The sequence below is a fragment of the Camellia sinensis genome, chromosome 15 (genome assembly GCF_055761805.1).
Source record: "Camellia sinensis isolate YWXY chromosome 15, ASM5576180v1, whole genome shotgun sequence".
Lineage (NCBI taxonomy): Eukaryota > Viridiplantae > Streptophyta > Magnoliopsida > Ericales > Theaceae > Camellia > Camellia sinensis.
In genome coordinates this window covers 81,079,571-81,099,878 of record NC_138975.1, presented here as the reverse complement: position 1 = coordinate 81,099,878, position 20,308 = coordinate 81,079,571, and the positions used below count along the sequence as shown (strand labels likewise).

The following is a 20,308-nucleotide window of genomic DNA, read 5'->3' as shown; positions in this document are numbered from 1 at the left end:
CCGAGAACTCAAAACAAACACGAGCATGGATGATCATCGAGTGTTCAAACGATGATGTCCAAGTCTTGAGGACGGTCAAAAATGGGGTGTCTACAGTCATCCCATTAGAACTTCTTCCCCTTCTTTAGGAGACCAAATAGTGGTTCACAAGTGAAGGTTAATTTTGCAATAAACCGTCTTATGAATTGCACTTTACCTAGAAAGTCGCGCACCTCCTTTCAGTCCTTGGCAGTGGCATTTCTAAGATAGCCTTAATCTTGGAAGGATCGACCACGATGTGCCTTTGTGTGATCAAGAACCCCAGCATTTTCCCTGCAGTAACACCAAAATTACATTTCTGAGGATTCTGTCGCAACCGATACTCTTTGATCCGTTGGAAAAAAAATTTAAAGGCGGTGTAGTGGTCCTCTCTTTCCATGGACATGACATTCATGTCGTCTACGTACACCTCAACCTCTTTGTGGATCATGTCGTGAAGGATCGTGGTTACAGCCCGTTAATACGTAGCCACAACATTCTTCAAATTGAACGGCATCACCCTATAGTAGTAAGTTCCACACGAGGTGGTAAAAGCAATCTTCTACTTGTCTTCCGGTGCCATCAAAATCTGGTTGTAGCTCGAAAGCCCATCCGTAAATGAGAGCAACGCATGCCCAGTAGTGATGTCACAACCCAAAAACTCGCCCCTAAAGGTTTGGGCATGACCTAAGCAAAAACTGACATAAAAACTGATGTACACACTCTACGGGGACTTATCGGAAGCATAAAATATCAATATAACATAATTACAAGCATACTCCATTGAGCTACTCCTAATATGCCAGGATCTCATGCATTACATACACCATCAAAAGCGGATAAAGTTTAAAACTATATCCTTGAATATCGTGTACAAACATATACATTTACAGTCCTAGCCCGATAATTAGGCATAACAAAAGGAATATGAGAGTTATGTACAACGTTCATAGGTGGCTCTCAAAAAGTAGACCCGTATCTTAGCAGCTTCCCAAAAATAAATGGCCTGGTGTAGTGCCTGGACATGTAAAGATTGACAAAAGGGACAGCGTCGAAGTTAGGACTGACCCCCTGACTGGTAACCTACGGAAACAAACATAACGGAGAGTGAGTCGGGCTCAATGAGTAGTAATACATAATGAAAGACGTCCGACTTGAAGCTTAAATACATCAATACATAAAAAGATGCAGCATGCATATGATTTGTCTGATTCTGCGGTTAGCTCATAGTGGCGCTAGGCCTATTCCCGTGACATAAGCATGTGGCTATAAGCCCTTGAAACATGATGGCACGAAGCCCTTGAACATATGGCACGAGGCCCTTGTATTACACTTGAAACTTGTGGCGCGAGGCCCTTGAAAATGCACTTGAAACTTGTGGCACATGGCCCTTGAAAATGCTCTTGAAACTTGTGGCACTTGGCCCTTGAAAATGCACTTGAAACTTGTGAATGCTTTTCTTTACATGCTTTAACACCAACATATCTTAAACATGCATAAGTATATTACATACTTGAGACATTAACATAATTGCCTTACATGCCTTGAAACATTGACATGATTACAGAACATTACATAGGTTCTACTACTCACAGTGTTGAGGTGGCGTGTTGCTTCCTTCTGGAATGGGCCCTGCACACAATTAATACATTAGTTTCTTAGTTTCCTTTTTTTTTTTTATAAAGCATTTCCTGAGCCTTACACCTTGCATGCTTAAAACCGCTTTAAAATCATCTGTAAAATATTCCAAAAATATCAGAGAGGCAAGCACTCAAAACTGAACAAACATTTAATTTTTCCTGAAAATGAGTCCCCCGCTCGAGCGCCACTTTGGCCGCTCGAGCGGACTGTAAAATACACAAAACTGCTGAGAGGTGGTTTTTCCCGCTCGAGCAGGCTTTCCGCCGCTCGAGCGGACCAAGCGGATTCTGCAAATTCTGAACCTCCATTCGAGTCCCAACCTGGTTTTCACTCCATTTTTACATGCAACCTAAGGTTAGGTTAATGCAATATTCCCACCTAACATCACTATAACATGGATTCTACCTTGAGTATAGTAAATTAACCAAGATTAGAAACTTCAACAAACCATCTCTCTCTCTAATTCCATTCTTGGATTCAAGTTCTTCATATCCTGGAAACATAACACATGATATATGCATAATTCCATGAAGTGATGATAGAAAACCATAGATTGAAGTATACTTTCATACCACACCCAATCTAGATGCCTAAGCAACCAATTAAGAGAAACCCTCATTAATCAAGCATGAATTAGACATGAATCAAACATACACATCAATTACAAACTCTAAGTGGCCATAACAAGAAGGATTTGAGCTTACCTTGAATTCAATCCTACACCTCTAACAATTTTGCCAAGCTTTCTTGTTGAATCCCTTCTCCCTCGATTTCTCCTCTTTTTCCCCCAAAATAGTATTCTCGTTTGTTTTTTTTTTTTTTTGATCAAGGCTCCTAAAGTCTTAGATATATATATATATATAAGTAAGGCATATAAGACAAAAATGAATCGTTTAATCTTTCCAAAATTAAAATTTCGCGAACATGCTTAATATTACCTAAAAATTATGCTGATTACGGATATATAATCAATTTCAGCTAATTAAGCTGTTAAGGCTTCCAATTTCTAATTCAAACGTGTTAATGGTGACAGATAGTTTCCTTGTGAGACAGATAGACATTCATAGACATGGATTTCACTTCCTTAATCATAATTTTTTTTTTCACGGAACTACACAATAAGCATTTAAAAGTACCAATCGAGGACTAAGAATATAACAAAAATCACGTGCGAGGGTCGGGTTATTACACTCTCCCCCCCTTAAATAAGTTTGGTCCTCCAAACTTGGGTTACCTTAGGGTTGGAACAAGTGTGGGTATTGATGTTGCATTTCTTCTTCTCTTTCCCATGTTGCGTCGATCCCGTAATGTTCTTGCCACTCAACTTTTACCATTGGAATCTCACGGGTTCGTAATTGTTTTACTTGTCGGTCCAAAATGCGAATCGGTCTTTCTTCATAAATCAACTTGTCGTTCAACTCAATTTGGTGGTAGTCAATAACATGTGACGGATCCGGAAGGTACCCAGGAAGCATAGAGACATGAAACACGTTATGCACTTGACTCATATGTGGTGGAAGGGCAACTCGGTAAGCTACCGGACCCACTTTTTCCAGAATTTGAAAAGGACCGACATACCGGGGTGTCAACTTACCTTTCTTTCCGAATCTTGGGTGCCCTTTCATCGGAGTGACTTTCACGAAAATATAGCTATCCACGTCAAATTCCAAATCTCTCCGTCGGTTATCAGCATAGCTTTTCTGCCTACTTTGAGCAGTTTTCAATCTTTCCCGAATAACGTGAACTTTTTCAGTGGTCAACTGTACAATTTCAGGCCCTAATAAGGATTTATCTCCAACTTCAGCCCAGCACACGGGAGAACGGCATGGTCTTCCATACAAAGCTTCATAAGGTGCCATGTCTATGCTTGAATGGTAACTATTATTATATGCAAATTCTATCAACGGGAGATGGGTTTCCCAACTGTCTTGAAAATCTAGTACACACATTCGGAGCATATCCTCAAGGGTCTGTATCGTCCTCTCGGATTGACCGTCGGTCTGAGGGTGGAACGCCGTGCTGAACTTTAATTCTGTACCCATTGCTTCCTGTAAGCTTTGCCAGAATCTAGAAACAAGCTTAGGATCTCTATCTGACACAATTGAGACCGGAACACCATGAAGCCTCACAATTTCATTTACATAAATCTCTGTTAATTTATCTGCATTATACTGAGTTTTTACTGGCAGAAAGTGGGCGGACTTAGTTAATCGGTCCACAATGACCCAAATTGAATTCATACCTCGAGGAGTCCGTGGCAACCCCATAACAAAATCCATAGTCAAATGTTCCCATTTCCATTCTGGGATGGGAAGAGGTTGCAATAATCCGGCAGGTCTTTGATGCTCCGCTTTTACTTGTTGGCATTGCAAACACTTAGAAACAAACCCCGCAATCTCCTTCTTCATACTTGGCCACCAAAAATTCTACTTTAAATCTTGATACATTTTAGTACTCCCTGGATGCATTGAGAACCTTGAGGTATGCGCGTCTTCCATCAATTTTTGTTTAAGACTCATCACATTGGGAACACATAGTCGGTTTTGAAATTTGAGCACTGAATCTACCACACCGAATCCCGGTTTTGGTTTTGTTTCGAACTCATCATGTATCTTCCTCAAAGTTTCATCTTCCATTTGGTGCACTTTAATCTCTTCAGGTAAGGTTGGTTGTGCTACTATCGTTGCTATTAGGGCTTTTTGACCATGTAACACAAGGTTCAGTTCCACCTTATCCAATTCAATTGCCAAGTCCTTTTGTCCTGTAACCATACTTGCCATATCTGCCAAAATCCCCATATTTTTCCGATTGAGTGCATCTGCAACTGTGTTGGCTTTACCAGGATGATAATGAATCTTCAGGTCATAATCTTTCAAAAGTTCCAACCACCGTCGTTGCTGCATATTTAATTCTTTCTGAGTAAAAAGATACTTGAGACTTTTATGATCAGTGTATACCTCACAGGTGCTACCATACAAATAATGTCTCCATATCTTTAAAGCAAAGACTACTGCTGCTAGCTCCAGATCATGTGTGGGATAATTCTTCTCATGGAGTTTCAGCTGTCTAGATGCATAGGCGATGACTCTTCCATTTTGCATAAGTACGCAACCAAGCCCTTTGAGCGAAGCGTCACTGTAGATTACAAATCCTTCTGCACCAGATGGTAAGGCCAAAACTGGTGCTGCTGTCAACCATGTCTTCAATTCCTGGAAAGCAGATTCTCGTTCCTCTGACCATTCGAATGCAACTCCCTTTCGTATTAGTTGTGCAAGTGGCACAGCAATTTTAGAAAAATCTTGAACAAATCTCCTATAATAACCAGCTAACCCCATAAAACTACGCACCTCAGTCACATTAGTGGGAGTTGGCCAATTCACGATTGCCTCAATCTTATGTGGATCCACAGAAACTCCTTCCTTTGTAATGATATGCCCCAGAAATGCCACTTCTAGTAGCCAGAATTCACATTTCTTCAGCTTTGCATACAATTTCTTTTCCCGGAGGGTTTGAAGGATCACCCGAAGATGATTCTCATGAGCATCTACATTCTTCGAATAGATGAGAATATCGTCAATAAAGACCACTACAAAGTCATCCAAATAGGGCTTGAAAACGCGGTTCATCAAATCCATGAAAGCTACTGGCGCGTTAGTAACTCCGAATGGCATAACCAAAAATTCATAATGACCGTACCGGGTTCGAAAAGTTGTCTTCTCAATATCATCAGCCTTGACCTTTAATTGATGGTACCCAGACCGTAGATCAATCTTGGAAAAGACTTGTGCCCCCTGCAGCTGGTCAAATAGGTCATCAATCCTTGGTAATGGATACTTATTCTTGATTGTGACTTTATTAAGTTCCCTATAGTCAATACAAAGCCGGAGTGTTCCATCCTTCTTGTTTACAAACAGAACCAGTGCACCCCACGGAGACACACTCGGACGAACGAACCCCTTGTCCAATAAATCTTGCAACTGCACTTTCAACTCCTTCATCTCAACTGGCGACATTCTATACGGAGTCTTTGATATGGGTTGAGTTCCCGGTGCTACTTCAATGGTAAACTCAATTTCACGGTCTATCAACTGCCCTGGTAATTCTTCAGGAAAGACGTCCGGAAATTCACACACAATTGGGATCATGTCAACCGTTCCATTCACTATTTGTCCCTCCAAAACACTGCATAAATACCCCTGACACCCCTTTTGAATTAATTTACATGCCTTTGCTGCCGAGATCAAATAAGGCGGAGAAATTACACCATGCCCCTGTAAGGTAGACTCTAATTGTCCCAGAGAGTGGAAACTGACTCGTTTAGTTAGACAACCTATAGTTGCACCATATTCACCCAACCAATCCATTTCCAGAATAATATCAAAATAAGTCATGTCGAGAGGTAATAGATTGGCATACACCCGGACATCCCCAAGCTCGAGTTCGCAACCATAATAGACAGAAGCACAAAGTACAGAATCTCCCATAGGTGAAGATACACATAACATATAAGACAGTGTTTCTTCGGTTTTATCTAAATTTTGTGCAAATAATTTTGACACAAAGGAATGAGTAGAGCCAGAGTCAACTAAGATAGAAGCAGAATGACCGTGAACCATAAATGTACCTGACACCACTGTTGCTGCATTCTGCACATCTCCTGGAACCAATGCAAACACTCTGCCTTGTCTCGCTATGTCTTTATTGTTGTTAGGTTTGACCGGTGCCTTGGTGTTAGTAGTTGGTGTAGACCCTGCTGAACTAGTAGCAGCCCTGTTACCATTTCGTTGATTCCTCTGAGGGCAATCCTTTATCAAATGACCCGTTTTTCCGCACTGATAACAGGCTCCAGACTTCCATTGGCATATCCCATGATGCCTCTTTCCATATTCCGAACAAACAGGAATTGTACCCTGATTAGGGGCAGAAGTATTCGAAGTCCCTAAGTTTTGTTTCTTGTTTGGTGGAGTAGCCGCTCCCTTTGACCAATGATTATTTTGCCTCTTTCCTTTCCATTCGGCAATCCAATTCTGAGCAGCAAGGTTTCCCTCCGCTATAACAGCCCTCTCCAGCACATCTACGTAGGTAGGCAACTTTAACATATTAACTCGATCCAAGATAGCACCCCGTAAGCCCCCTTCAAATTTTTGTGCCTTCTTATAGTCCGTGTCCACCATATGCGGTGCAAACCGGGCTAACTCTACAAATTGGGCCTCATATTCAGCAACAGTCTTGTTCCCTTGTCTGAGCGTTTCAAATTCAGTCACCTTTTTGTCCCGCATGCTTTGGGGAAAATATTTATCATAAAACAGCCCCAAAAATCTGTCCCATGTTAACTCTGGATGGATTGTCCTCGTTAGCATCCACCACCTCCGTGCCTCGTCCTCAAGAGTGAAGGCAGCTAGTTGTACCTTTTGAGCTTCGGTGCAGGGAAAGACTTCAAATAACTTCTCTATGCCTAACACCCAGGCCTTAGCTTTCATCGGTTCTATTCCTCCCTTGAAAGTTGGCGGTTTCATCTTTTTAAACTCCTTAGTAAGAGTGATAGTTCGGTCTTTAGCGTGAAAATCTTGCACTACAGGTGGGGGTACTGGTGGTGGTGGCGGTTGTTGGTGAGGCTGTTGCTGTTGTTGCCGTAAAGTCTCTGCCATTTCCGTAAGCATCCTTTCCATCCTATCCAGTCGTGCTGAGGTGGCATCTTCCACATCTTCGGTTCTTGTTCTCACCATGATCTACACAACAATTAATTTAAATACTATTGACATAATGCTACATGGTTAGTATTATCAGAGTACACTTAATGTTGCCATCGAACTTGTCTTACATTTTTAGGATGTCATGCATGAGGCCTAAATCCTTTCTAGACACCCTACAGCTCAATGGATCCGTGTGTAAGATAGCAACTCGTGCTCTGATACCGCTGTCACAACCCAAAAACCCGCCCCTAAAGGTTTGGGCATGACCTAAGCAAAAACTGACATAAAAACTGATGTACACACTGTACGGGGCCTTATCGGAAGCAAAAAATATCCATATAACATAATTACAAGCATACTCCATTGAGCTACTCCTAATATGCCAGGATCTCATGCATTACATACACCATCAAAAGCGGATAAAGTTTAAAACTATATCCTTGAATATCGTGTACAAACATATACATTTACAGTCCTAGCCCGATAATTGGGCATAACAAAAGGAATATGAGAGTTATGTACAACGTTCATAGGTGGCTCTCAAAAAGTAGACCCGTATCTTAGCAGCTTCCCAAAAATAAATGGCCTGGTGTAGTGCCTGGACATGTAAAGGTTGACAAAAGGGACAGCGTCGAAGTTAGGACTGACCCCCTGACTGGTAACCTACAGAAACAAACATAATGGAGAGTGAGTCGGGCTCAATGAGTAGTAATACATAATGAAAGACGTCCGACTTGAAGCTTAAATACATCAATACATAAAAAGATGCAGCATGCACATGATTTGTCTGATTCTGCGGTTAGCTCATAGTGGCGCTAGGCCTATTCCCGTGACATAAGCATGTGGCTATAAGCCCTTGAAACATGATGGCACGAAGCCCTTGAACATATGGCACGAGGCCCTTGTATTACACTTGAAACTTGTGGCGCGAGGCCCTTGAAAATGCACTTGAAACTTGTGGCACATGGCCCTTGAAAATGCTCTTGAAACTTGTGGCACTTGGCCCTTGAAAATGCACTTGAAACTTGTGAATGTTTTTCTTTACATGCTTTAACACCAACATATCTTAAACATGCATAAGTATATTACATACTTGAGACATTAACATAATTGCCTTACATGCCTTGAAACATTGACATGATTACAGAATATTACATAGGTTCTACTACTCACAGTGTTGAGGTGGCGTGTTGCTTCCTTCTGGAATGGGCCCTGCACACAATTAATACATTAGTTTCTTAGTTTCCTTTTTTTTTTATAAAGCATTTCCTGAGTCTTACACCTTGCATGCTTACAACCGCTTTAAAATCATCTGTAAAATATTCCAAAAATATCAGAGAAGCAAGCACTCAAAACTGAACAAACATTTAATTTTTCCTGAAAATGAGTCCCCCGCTCGAGCGCCACTTTGGCCGCTCGAGCGGACTGTAAAATACACAAAACTGCTGAGAGGTGGTTTTTCCCGCTCGAGCAGGCTTTCCGCCGCTCGAGCGGACCAAGCGGATTCTGCAAATTCTGAACCTCCATTCGAGTCCCAACCTGGTTTTCACTCCATTTTTACATGCAACCTAAGGTTAGGTTAATGCAATATTCCCACCTAACATCACTATAACATGGATTCTACCTTGAGTATAGTAAATTAACCAAGATTAAAAACTTCAACAAACCATCTCTCTCCCTACTTCCATTCTTGGATTCAAGTTCTTCATATCCTTGAAACATAACACATGATATATGCATAATTCCATGAAGTGATGATAGAAAACCATAGATTGAAGTATACTTTCATACCACACCCAATCTAGATGCCTAAGCAACCAATTAAGAGAAACCCTCATTAATCAAGCATGAATTAGACATGAATCAAACATACACATCAATTACAAACTCTAAGTGGCCATAACAAGAAGGATTTGAGCTTACCTTGAATTCAATCCTACACCTCTAACAATTTTGCCAAGCTTTCTTGTTGAATCCCTTCTCCCCCGATTTCTCCTCTTTTTCCCCCAAAATAGTATTCTCGTTTGTTTTTTTTTTTTTTTGATCAAGGCTCCTAAAGTCTTAGATATATATATATATATAAGTAAGGCATATAAGACAAAAATGAATCATTTAATCTTTCCAAAATTAAAATTTCGCGAACATGCTTAATATTACCTAAAAATTATGCTGATTACGGATATATAATCAATTTCAGCTAATTAAGCTGTTAAGGCTTCCAATTTCTAATTCAAACGTGTTAATGGTGACAGATAGTTTCCTTGTGAGACAGATAGACATTCATAGACATGGATTTCACTTCCTTAATCATAATTTTTTTTTTTTCACGGAACTACACAGTAAGCATTTAAAAGTACCAATCGAGGACTAAGAATATAACAGAAATCACGTGTGAGGGTTGGGTTATTACAAGTGAAGTCCACCAATTCGTCTATATGCAGCAGAGGAAAGTCGTCCTTCGGGCTGGCTTTGTTCAAATCCTTGAAGTCCACACATACCCGAATTCTGCCATCCTTTTTCGGCACCAGAACTATTTTGGCCAACCAAGTTGGATATTCAGACACTAACAGGAACCCTGCATCAATCTGCTTGGTGACCTATTCTTTGATTTTCATAGCCTAGTCTGGGCAGATTCGTCGGAGTTTCTACTTCATAGGTCAGGCCTCTTGGTCAAGAGGGATCCGGTGCTGTACAATCTCAGGATCGATTCCAGGCATGTCTCCATAGGACCACGTGAAAACATCTTTGAAATCTTTTAATAAAGCGACTAAGCACTTGCGCTCCTCCGAAGACAACGTAGACCCAATCTGGACCAGCCGTGGATCCTTCTTAGTGGCAACATTAATTCAGATGATTTCATCAACCAAAGGTTTTACAAACCTCTCATGCTCTTGATCAATCAAATGTTTCAAAACTGGAGGAATTTCTTCCTCGTTGATTTCATCAAGTTTTGAAAGTCCTAATTAATGCAATAAACTAAAGGCACAAAAAGGTACTCAGAAGCCACAGCTATACAATTCTCATTAATAGCCTCCAGCTCGTCTGATTCTTCGGTTACAACCGACACAAAGGAAATTGAAAAAGAAGACCTGGACTTAACAATGGCATCCAGGTTATCAACCCTAGGAATACCGGACTCTAACTCAGACGAACTAGAATCTGATTCCAACTCCACAGACTCTATGGAATTAGATTCTGGTTCGCTACCTGACTCAAAACTGCTAGATAAAGAGCCTTCCTCATATTGCAGACAAGGGAGGGTGCGATGGATGCATCCAAAATGCCAGAAGAAAGGCCCACAGCCATTTGATCCCCAATCATGGAAACAGAGAAATCGTCCCCCAAGCACTCTGGGGTGATCTGAGGATCTAAGAGGAGACAAGCCAGCGCTACCCCATCTCAATTTTTGTGCCCTCGAACTCAGCCTCCTTGCACTGCTCAGCCATAGCTGGTGGGTTAGTCTGCTCTTCTGCAACTTCATCCCCTGGTAACTGAAGGTCAAAAAAGATCTCGAAGCTAGGCAAACGCTGCTTCTCTGAATTCAGCCATGGCTCCGGAAAGCCGCAAAATGGGAAATCTTTCCCCTCCCGGACAAAGCATCCATTCAGGGTTCCCTAGATAGGTCTGTGCACCAAGTCGTAGTGCCTCCCGGCTTGCTTAGCCTTGGCTCTTCCAGCTATTTCTCTTCCCTTCCTTGCCTAATCCTCTTTGGTAGGCGAATAACCTAAACAAAAGGTATAAGGGTTGTGTGGCACTTCGGCCAATGCAGCGACGCCCTTCCGGCCACTCCTTCATAGTCCCATTTTGGGCATGTATTGAAGATTGTTCATTAGGTAAATAGATTATGCACTGACATACAGTCCCTCATCAACAGCCAGCATATCCTGTACTACCTAGTCCTTAGCCAAGGTGAATCCTGACAAGAAGACATCCTCCACGCTATATTTAATCTCCAAAATCGGTATAGAAACTTCTGGCGGTGGATGTATGGAAGAGTTCCCAAAAACAATTGCCATCCCCTTCCCATGGGGGTACTTCAGCATCTGGTGTAAGGTGGAAGAGACAGCTCTCACCTGGTGCAGCCAAGGCCGTCCAAGTAGCAAATTGAAGGTGGCTGGAACATCTAAGATAAGAAACTTAATGTCATGCTACACCGGGCCAACTTGAGTTTTGATCCGTACCGTCCCTATCACCTCTCAACTGGTGTTATCATAGGCTCAGATTACTTGGGCTGTTAGTGCGAAATCTGCAGGCTTCCACCCGATAGCATACGCCGTTTGCGACGGACATACGATGATTGCAGATCCCGTATCAACCAGGACAACCGGTATCCATTTCTCCTTAGACTCAACAGAGATATACAACGGTTTGTTATGTTCAGAGCCCTCAGGAAGCAATTCTTTGTCTGTGAATGTCAAGGTTGGTGAACCGCCACCCGGGAACACCAATCCCACTAACTGCTCCGGAGTCATATCGATCGAAAACTTAGCCTTGTCCATGGCTAAAAGGACGGCTTCTCTATGAACTCTTGAGGCCATAAGCAGTCCCCAGATGGAGATGTCTGCCTAAATTTTCTGTAGCTACTTCAGTACAACTTCCTCCTCTAGCAGTCTGTCTTTTTGTTTCTCTACTTCCTTGTCTTTCACTGACGCCTCCGGTTTGTCCAAATGTGGGGGCTTGAAGTACCGCCTTGTCTGGGTCATATGGTCAATCTCCTTAGTGTACCAGGTGTCATCTGATTGATTTTGACCCCAGTCCTCGTCAGTATGGGCAAGACGTAAGTCATCGTCTTCCCACCATATCCCCTCGACAACCGACAGACAACTATCCAGCTCCGATGTAGCTGTTCTGTGTTCACAACACATTCTGCCCCCTCAGGTGCCTTGGCTTTTCTAGCCCTGTCATCATTCTTGATTCTTTCTTGCTCAAACCACTTTAGCGCGGCTTTCTGTTCGGTGTCTACTGTACACAAACTACCCAAGTCCCGAGCAAAATTCTCAGCACCGGTGCTCTCTGGCGACTCCTCTTAATTCCCAGCCGTTCCGGCCTCTGCAGTTGTTCCTGTTCCTAACTGACCCTATTCTGATTGAGACACCTCAACAACACCTAGCTCGTCACCGAGCCACCCTACATTATCTGTCGATCCATTCAGGTCGAACCAATTGATGCTCACATCCCCTATATCCTGCTCATTAAAAAACTGCAGATTAGCAATGTCTCCTCCTGCTCGGCAAGGTCATCTAACCCTTGACTCGGCCCATCCTCCCGAACAACATGTACCTCCATCCCAGTTGGCAATTCTATCCCCAGCTTAGCTTGGTCTATTGACACAATATAACCGCACGGGTTGTATGCTTCCTCCGTTAAGCCCTCAGATCCCTTAGGTTCTGAACCAACATTCTCATTCTCCACCAAGGTCACCCCAGCTTTGTCTTCAACAGTCACCACCACTGGCGTGGGTTGGGTTAAAGAGCTGCTCATCATGCACAAGTCTGTGCTATCTGGAATGAACACCTCATGCTTAGGCAGGTTGAAGGGAGTGATGTATATGCCAGGGTTGTATGGAACGGTCGTGGTTTGGATCAAGTTTATCTACCTGGGTGGAGGAGGGGGTTGTTATGTGGTGGGAGAGGGTTAGTGGTGACATTTGGCTTCTCAGGAGGCGCAATCACCTTGTCGTCAATGAGATCTTGGATCTCATGACAGAGTCTGAAGCAGAGGTCGGTGTCGTGACGTCCTGCTGATGGAAGGCGCAATATTTGGCCGGGTTATGTGTTGGAGGGAGGTTATTTAATAGCGGGCGAGGTTCCAAGGGCTTCAAATGCCCCTTCCTGATCAAGACTTTTAAGGCCGCTGATAAAGACATATAGATCGGGGAGAAAGTCCTCTGACCCCGGAGTGGATTTTTTGTCGGTTGCGAGTTGGTTCTGGATGCATCGGTGAAGGGTGTAGCTATTTTTGGCGTGGTGGTGACCATGCCGACGTCAGAAGTTCTTCCGGCTGTGCTACTACTTGCAGATGCATTCGAATTGCGTGTAAACGCCGTCTTGGGCTGCTCCCTTTCTTGGTCGATCAGACCTTGCCTCATAGCATCTTCAATCTGTACCCCAATCTCGTGCAAATCAACAAAAGTGGGGAGGGGTAAGACGATCATTTTCTGCATTAGCTTGGGTTGTAGGTTGCGCACAACCATCCTTATCTGATCCTTTTCAGGTGGCCGAGTTGTCATCATGGAGGCCACGGCCCTCTATCGAGTGACAAAGTTAGAAAAGGCTTCTTTTGGCTCCTGTTGGGTCGCCTTGAGATCACGAGTCGTGACCTCGATTTGGGTGTTGTAAGCATACTGGGCGATGAAGGCCTCGGCCATCTCCTCCCAACTCCTCTTCACTGATCCTCCAGTTTGGGGTACCAGATGACCACAATACCCGACAGGGTCCAACTGAAGAGAGATAGTTTCTGGAGTCTAGTCAAGCCCATCAGGCGCAGAATGTCAAAAAATAGCCTCAAATGAACCATAGGATCACCCGAACCGTCAAAACGGCCTATGTGGGGCATTTTGAATCTATCTGGCAATGTCACCGCCGAGTCTGTATATCCATCCTCTATGTCTGGGATCAAGTTGACTCCCTGAGCTCGCTTGAACAACTTTTCAAGTTAACTGACTTTCAAAGCTGTTGGATCAACCTCAAATTCGAACGGTGTATCTGTTGGGTAGACCGGTGCTTTTGAAATCTGTGGTAGAACTAGTGGTTGGACCGGCCCTATTGGAACATCCGTTTTCTCCTGGACGGTAACTGTATCCCTGGGTATTGGAACCCTAGGTAGGAGTGGGGGTGGATGCGAAGAAGATTCCCCGGTTTGTTGTGGTTGCTGCTGTTGTTGAAGCCTAGCAATTAGTTCTGCCTGCTGGGCTACAACCTCTGTCTGACGAGCGATAACCTCTGCTTGGAGAACAACATCACGCTGCTTAGCCTCCACGGTCTATTGGAGTTAACGCATCATTTCCTCCATACTGTCTGTAAAGTGCTGATCTGTCTGAATCGGTTTACACCCTCTTTCTAAGGTAGAAACAGAAAATTGATCCGAACTGCGCACAGGTGAAACAGATAATGATCGCTGAACTAGTGACTGATGTACTGGTACTCTATGCCTGACTGCCCTCCGTCTTGTAACTGGGGGTAATGAAGTAAACATTGGTTGTTCGTCAATAAGATCCCCAGATCTACGAAGTCTCCTACCTCTGATCTAGAGTGCTCTGGGGGTATCTGCCTCGTCAGAAGCAATGATGAAAACACTAGCTTGCAAGAAGGAAAATAATGCAAAAAAGAAAAGAAACAACAATCAGAAAACGGAGAGCATTTCGGCTCTGATAAAGACAACACAGTTGACAATCATAAGCTAAACGATCTGCACTCAAACACTGATTTCTGCCCCCAAATTTCTGCCTCAAAACTGATGCCCTCAAACACTAATGTCCTCAGACTGATACCCAGACTTGCAACTGATACATACATTCCTGTAAAGACACACCCTAACAACACATATCAAGCAAGTGAGAGCCAAAACACCCTTATAGTGGGGTAGGGTTTCCTTGTTCTATTTTGTCAGGAACTAGGGGTTTGCTACGCAAGCAAATGGTTTCAAACAACCTACATTTGGGTAAGCAACCTATCCTAGTTTGGAATGGTCTCTATGGCTTCCGATGTGCAACTAGGTCAAATAGTCGAAAAGGGTGCCTCAGTAAGACCACCTAATATACCTCTCGCACCTAACACCAAGAAGTGAAAGGTAGATCAAACGGTACGGCGGTGATCCAGATCCAAGGTTTGTGTTCCCATCATGGCAGAGCCCGCAACCAGTCAACCTCATGGCACGCTTTTCCAAGCAAGCCTCCAGCAAATGTTCAAGAATAACAGACGACAAACACTGTGACTTAGGCGCACCAATGCAAATGTAATGCAAAGAAACACATAAGTGTGAATAAAACAACATATCATGATGTTCAAGTGAAGTTCTCTAAATCCCCAGCAGAGTCACCAGAAACTGTAGCACACGACTTTCTTTGCACGCCCCTCTTTCGGAGAGGCACGAATTGGTCTCCTACAGTTTGGACTCCTGTCACGGTTCTAAATCTAATCTCACTAAGTTCAATGTGAGACTGATAAACACCAAAGAGTCCAAAACTGGTAATTGGTTTTGGAAAATCGATTTTGAATCAAAAAAAGCGCCAAGCATGGACTGCTTTGCTAGATTATAGAGTCGGCACCTAAATATTTTATTTTTGGGAAATTGAGGAAACCCTGACTCGTGCCAAAGGCCACGTGTCCGTCATCACCAAAGTTACCTCAGCTCGGAAACTTGGGTACGAGAGGGGAAGGTCCTGAAATGAGCACCCCCGCTCGCCCGATCAAAGGATCGGCCTCTACTAAGCATGATATGTAGTTTTATAAACCTCATGTGTTCTTATCCAATTATTAGCTAACTTACTATGTGACGCGCATACAAGTATAGACTCAATCCTGAGAATTGGATTGTTTTTGAAAATGGTCTGAGAGCGCTACTCGCAAGTAGGCTAAAATGCGGATTTGCCACCCTCAAGTGGGCACTGTAAGTGTTTATGCTTTAGCATCCTTGCATGAGTGTGAGTGTTGTCATGATAGCATGCTTGCCATGTGGCTATTTACTCCAAGCCAAAATAGAAAACTAGTTAGAAATCATGCATGATCCTAACTATATAGGATGCCTAATGCAACACATGCAAAATGCAATTAAATAGGCTCAGCTATCTAAGATATGAATGCAACACTTTGATACACGTATTCAAGAAAGTGTATTGAAATACGATGCAGTTTGAATGATGCGCCAAGCCCGGTGCATGCAATAGAAATGAATGATGCAAACATGCAAAGCATAAGGTATGCTAATCAAAATATGACCCTAAACTAACCATCGAAAGCGGTTAAGTAAAAGGGAGAAAGAAGTGGGGTTGGAGGACATGCACACACACACGCATGCTTGGCTAATCAAATAATCTAATTAACCTAATTAGTCTAATTATTACAAACCAAATTAAATAACTAGTAAACTACTTACTAATTATTACAACACTTTAACTAATTAGCAAACTAACTAATTAAATTAGAAAACCATGCTAACTAACAAGTAAAGCATTCAACTACAAACTACACTATCTCAGCTCTAGTTCGGATAATGGAAGATGCTTGCACTCGGTTGCTGCCCCGAAACGCCTTCCGGTTTGCTCTTTAGAGGCTCTGTTTGCAGGGTGTCTCCAAGAAATTTCTGCTGAACCTTACCAAAACACTATTGGAGAATGCACCAGTGGCTTGCTGACCATGAGAAGCTACTGCCAGCCATCTGTTGACCAAGGATGTGCACTGCCGGCCAATGCTGAAGCAGTGCCGGCCACTGGTGTGGCATTGCCGGCCACTGGTGTGCTGCAACACCAAACTACAACAAAGCATAAAATAATGGAAAATGGAGTGTCTCCCGAGGGTATGTTTGTACCATGTCCCTCCTTATCATCTTAAAACATCAAAGGAGTTGCACCACTGGATCCAAAACCATCAATCAAGCATTTTGAACGCATGATGGCCAAAGATCCAACATGTACACATTCAATAAATGCAAGACAAACAGGACTCTAGGACCATTACCTTATCATGGATAGTCAAAGGTAATGGAGAAAAAGGGGATTGGCTCATTTTCATCACTTCAAGTATGAAATGAACCAATCTTCCTTGTGTTCAATATGACGTCCGGTTGAACACAATGCAATGCACACATAACATGGGTATCTTGGCATGTTTTACTTGATTCAATTCTTGTTTACACATTTTAGCTTACTAAGCCATTCATTAATTGATTTGTCCAATGTGAAAGTCTTCTAATGAGAGAGAGGTCAATCAAAAGATGACTTAAGACATGAGAGAGACCATGCCTTTGACTAGGAGGAACTCTCAAAAGAGGGTTAAAGCCATTTAAGCGCAACTTTAAGACTAACCATCCCTCAAAACAAATCAAAAGTGAGGAAATAAGGGAGTTTGCAGAATTTTAGTGCTGAAATGGCATGAAACACAAGGCTCTAACATGCAAACAACTCATGTACAACATGTTAGAAGACTTAAGCATTAAAACTAGTGAAGAGCTTTACACTAGAACCATGCAATATCATGCACAAACGACCAAACCAACTACGGACAGACGTCAAACATGCCAAAATAGTGGCCAAAATGTGTTGAGATGGTAGCATGAAAAGTAAGAAAAAAATGTTCATGTATTTGCTCATAAACAAGGCATAAGGCACAATCCTGAAACACAATGAAAGTGTGATATGTGTGAGAGTGTGACAGAGAAATATGCTCTGAAGTCACATGCTAAATGATGCTATATCATGCAAACATCACAAGAAAAACATGCTAAGGGCCTCAAAACACAAGGCTAGTCAAGGGTATTTACAATATAGCTATACAAAGCAAGCCTCATATGACCAAGACCACTCAAAACTGAGTTAAAGCTTGTTGAAACATGAGCATAAACATGTCGAGATGGAGCTAACACAAGCTAAGATGATAGGCTAACTCATTAAGCATGTTAAGCTAGTAAGCAAGATTACACTACAAGTGTAAGAAGCAAGCAACAAATGACTCAACCAGCAAAAATCAGAGCTATAACATGTCAAAAAAGTCACAAAAACATGCTGAGATCAAGCCATGAGATGGTAGAAAAACATGCTCAACTATTAGGGCATCTACACATGCAAACAAGATACAAGGAGGAGATGCCACCCCCTCCTATTTTGGACCTCAAAACCAAGTTTCTACAACTAAAAAAACCTCTGAGTTTTAGTGGTAGAAAGGCCAAACAAAGGGTGTTCCAAAAGCTTAGGAAGATGGCTCAAAAGGCTTTACAAGCCAAAGACCAAGAGAGGGAACCACCCCCTAACCACACAAGGCACAAACCAACATTTTAAGACCTTAAAAATAGAACTTTTTTGAAGCTAAAACCAGCTTTAAAGTAGCATACAAAGGTGGCCAAGCAATGAACTAAAGCAAAGCTTAAAAGGGTGAAACTCTTACTCTTGAAGCACAACAAGAAAATAGCAAGAAAACAACCAAACTTCTGAGCCAAAACCACTCCAAGGAGCTCAAACAAGGCCTCCAAGAACCTCAACTCTGAGGTAATGGTGTTTGGCTAAGGGTGCAAGTCCAAATATGTAGAGAAAGCACACTTTCATGCACAAAATATAGAGAGAGAGGATTCTAGAGAGAGAGAGAGAGAGAGAGAGAGTGAGAGAGAAATTAGCACAACCAATTTTTGTAAACCTTTGCATGCATATAGATGAGCTCTTTATATAGGAGATACAAGAAGCCTTCAAACAAATCCAGCCATCCACGTGCAAGCAGATGAGCTCATCTGTGCAAACAGTTGTCAAAATATCTACAAAAATATCTACTGAAACAGTGGTGGCCGGCAAGGCCTTATTGATGGCCGGCATGGAAAATCCCATGGTCGGCAGCCCTCAATGATGGCCGGCAGTCCATCAAGAACATCACTATGCAAAGACCAACCCATGGTCCAACTATGAGACAAAATGGAAATAGGGTTTGGAAGGATCAAACCTAGAGCATTCCGTCGCGAAAGTCGAGTACTCAACGAGCAATCAAACTTGTTGCTACAAGAACATCCAAGTCTTAAGGACGGTCAAAAATGGGGTGTTTACATATACACTGCACTCTTACATTTTCCGTGATGCACTTTACATTTCTTGCATAGCTCGCACTTTCCTACTGTATTTCACCTACTCGTTTTGAACACATTCACATGCTGTATTTCAACTCATTCTGAACACACCTCACACACTGTATTTTTGCTCATTCTGAACACATCACACACACTGCATTTCTACTCATTCTGAACAAATCTCGCACATTGCATTTCTGCTTATTCTGAACACATCTCACACACTGCATTTCTGCTCATTTGAACACATCGCACACACTACATTTCTGCTCATTCTGAACACATCTCACACACTGCATTTCTTCTCATTCACACAGGTAGACTCTCGCTTCACCCATGGATACGGGTCCACCACGGCAAGGGAGTGGTATATGGACCTCCCTGGCAGCGTCCGACAGATTGTTGACGACGGAGGATTTGGCCTATTCTGTTTGGGGCTCTCAAGTCTTATGGCGAGCAAGACCCTTTTAGGCGCACTGGTAGAGAGATGGTCCCACCATCTCCTGCCATTTCTCTACCTCCGGGGACATGACGATGACCCCATACGACTTCGCGATGCTGATAGGCCTAAGGGTGGGAGGCCGGCCGATCCCATACGATTCTGACATAGATGAGTGGGAGGCTGGTTGGACTTATCTGCAGGGAGCACACCAGCTCCTCTTCCGATCAGGCACGGTCCGATATACCTGGTTCTCAGACCACTTTAGAGGGGGAGAGCACACGACAATCGAGACGACAGAGCAGTACGCTTGAGGCTTCTTCATGTTTCTCTTCGACACTACATTGTTCGTCGACAGGGCGAACACAGTCGGACTGTATCTTCTGAGCGCCTTAGTGGACATATCCCAGGTTCGACACTATGATTGGGGGGGCACCGGCCTCACTACCCTCTATTGCTACATGAGCTCGACCTCCTGCAGGGGCGAGAACAGGGTGGGCGGCTATTAGAGAGCCTAGGAGGTATGCTTTACTTTTCAGTTTTACAGTTTTCTACCATGCTTTCTGCTTTGCACTTTCTGTACACTGGACACTCCACACACTGTACACACTACATTTTGTATTATGTATTCTGCATTTTCTGTATATTTTGTATTCTCACTGCCACTGTCTTATTTTTCACAGCTGTGGGTATACGCCTATTTCCCAGCGCTTGCTCCCGGGCCAGAGGTCGAGCCGCCGCTCGAGGTACCGTACTC

At 43.0% G+C, this 20,308-nt stretch overlaps 1 protein-coding gene across 1 annotated transcript; it reads right to left on the bottom strand.

The window, feature by feature from the left end:
- Window positions 1-4,085: 4,085 nt before the first annotated feature.
- Window positions 4,086-11,851, bottom strand: LOC145813085 (uncharacterized). Its single transcript, XM_082908350.1, has 5 exons — window positions 11,579-11,851; window positions 6,341-7,388; window positions 5,577-6,244; window positions 5,181-5,396; window positions 4,086-5,078 (listed from the first exon to the last, which is right to left on the bottom strand). Exons 1-5 carry the CDS (start codon window positions 11,849-11,851, stop codon window positions 4,086-4,088), a joined length of 3,198 nt encoding a protein of 1,065 aa, XP_082764476.1.
- Window positions 11,852-20,308: the final 8,457 nt, after the last annotated feature.

Bases quoted from the DNA above. Each gene is read 5' to 3' on its own strand.
- LOC145813085 (XM_082908350.1), bottom strand. From the start codon at position 11,851: ATGGACAAGGCTAAGTTTTCGATCGATATGACTCCGGAGCAGTTAGTG. The intron at 7,389-11,578 runs GTAATCTGAGCC...ATTGTTGTGTAG, and splicing joins ATTTCGCACTAACAGCCCAA to ATCATGGTGAGAACAAGAAC. The intron at 5,079-5,180 runs GTGATCCTTCAA...ATCATTACAAAG, and splicing joins CTCATGAGAATCATCTTCGG to GAAGGAGTTTCTGTGGATCC.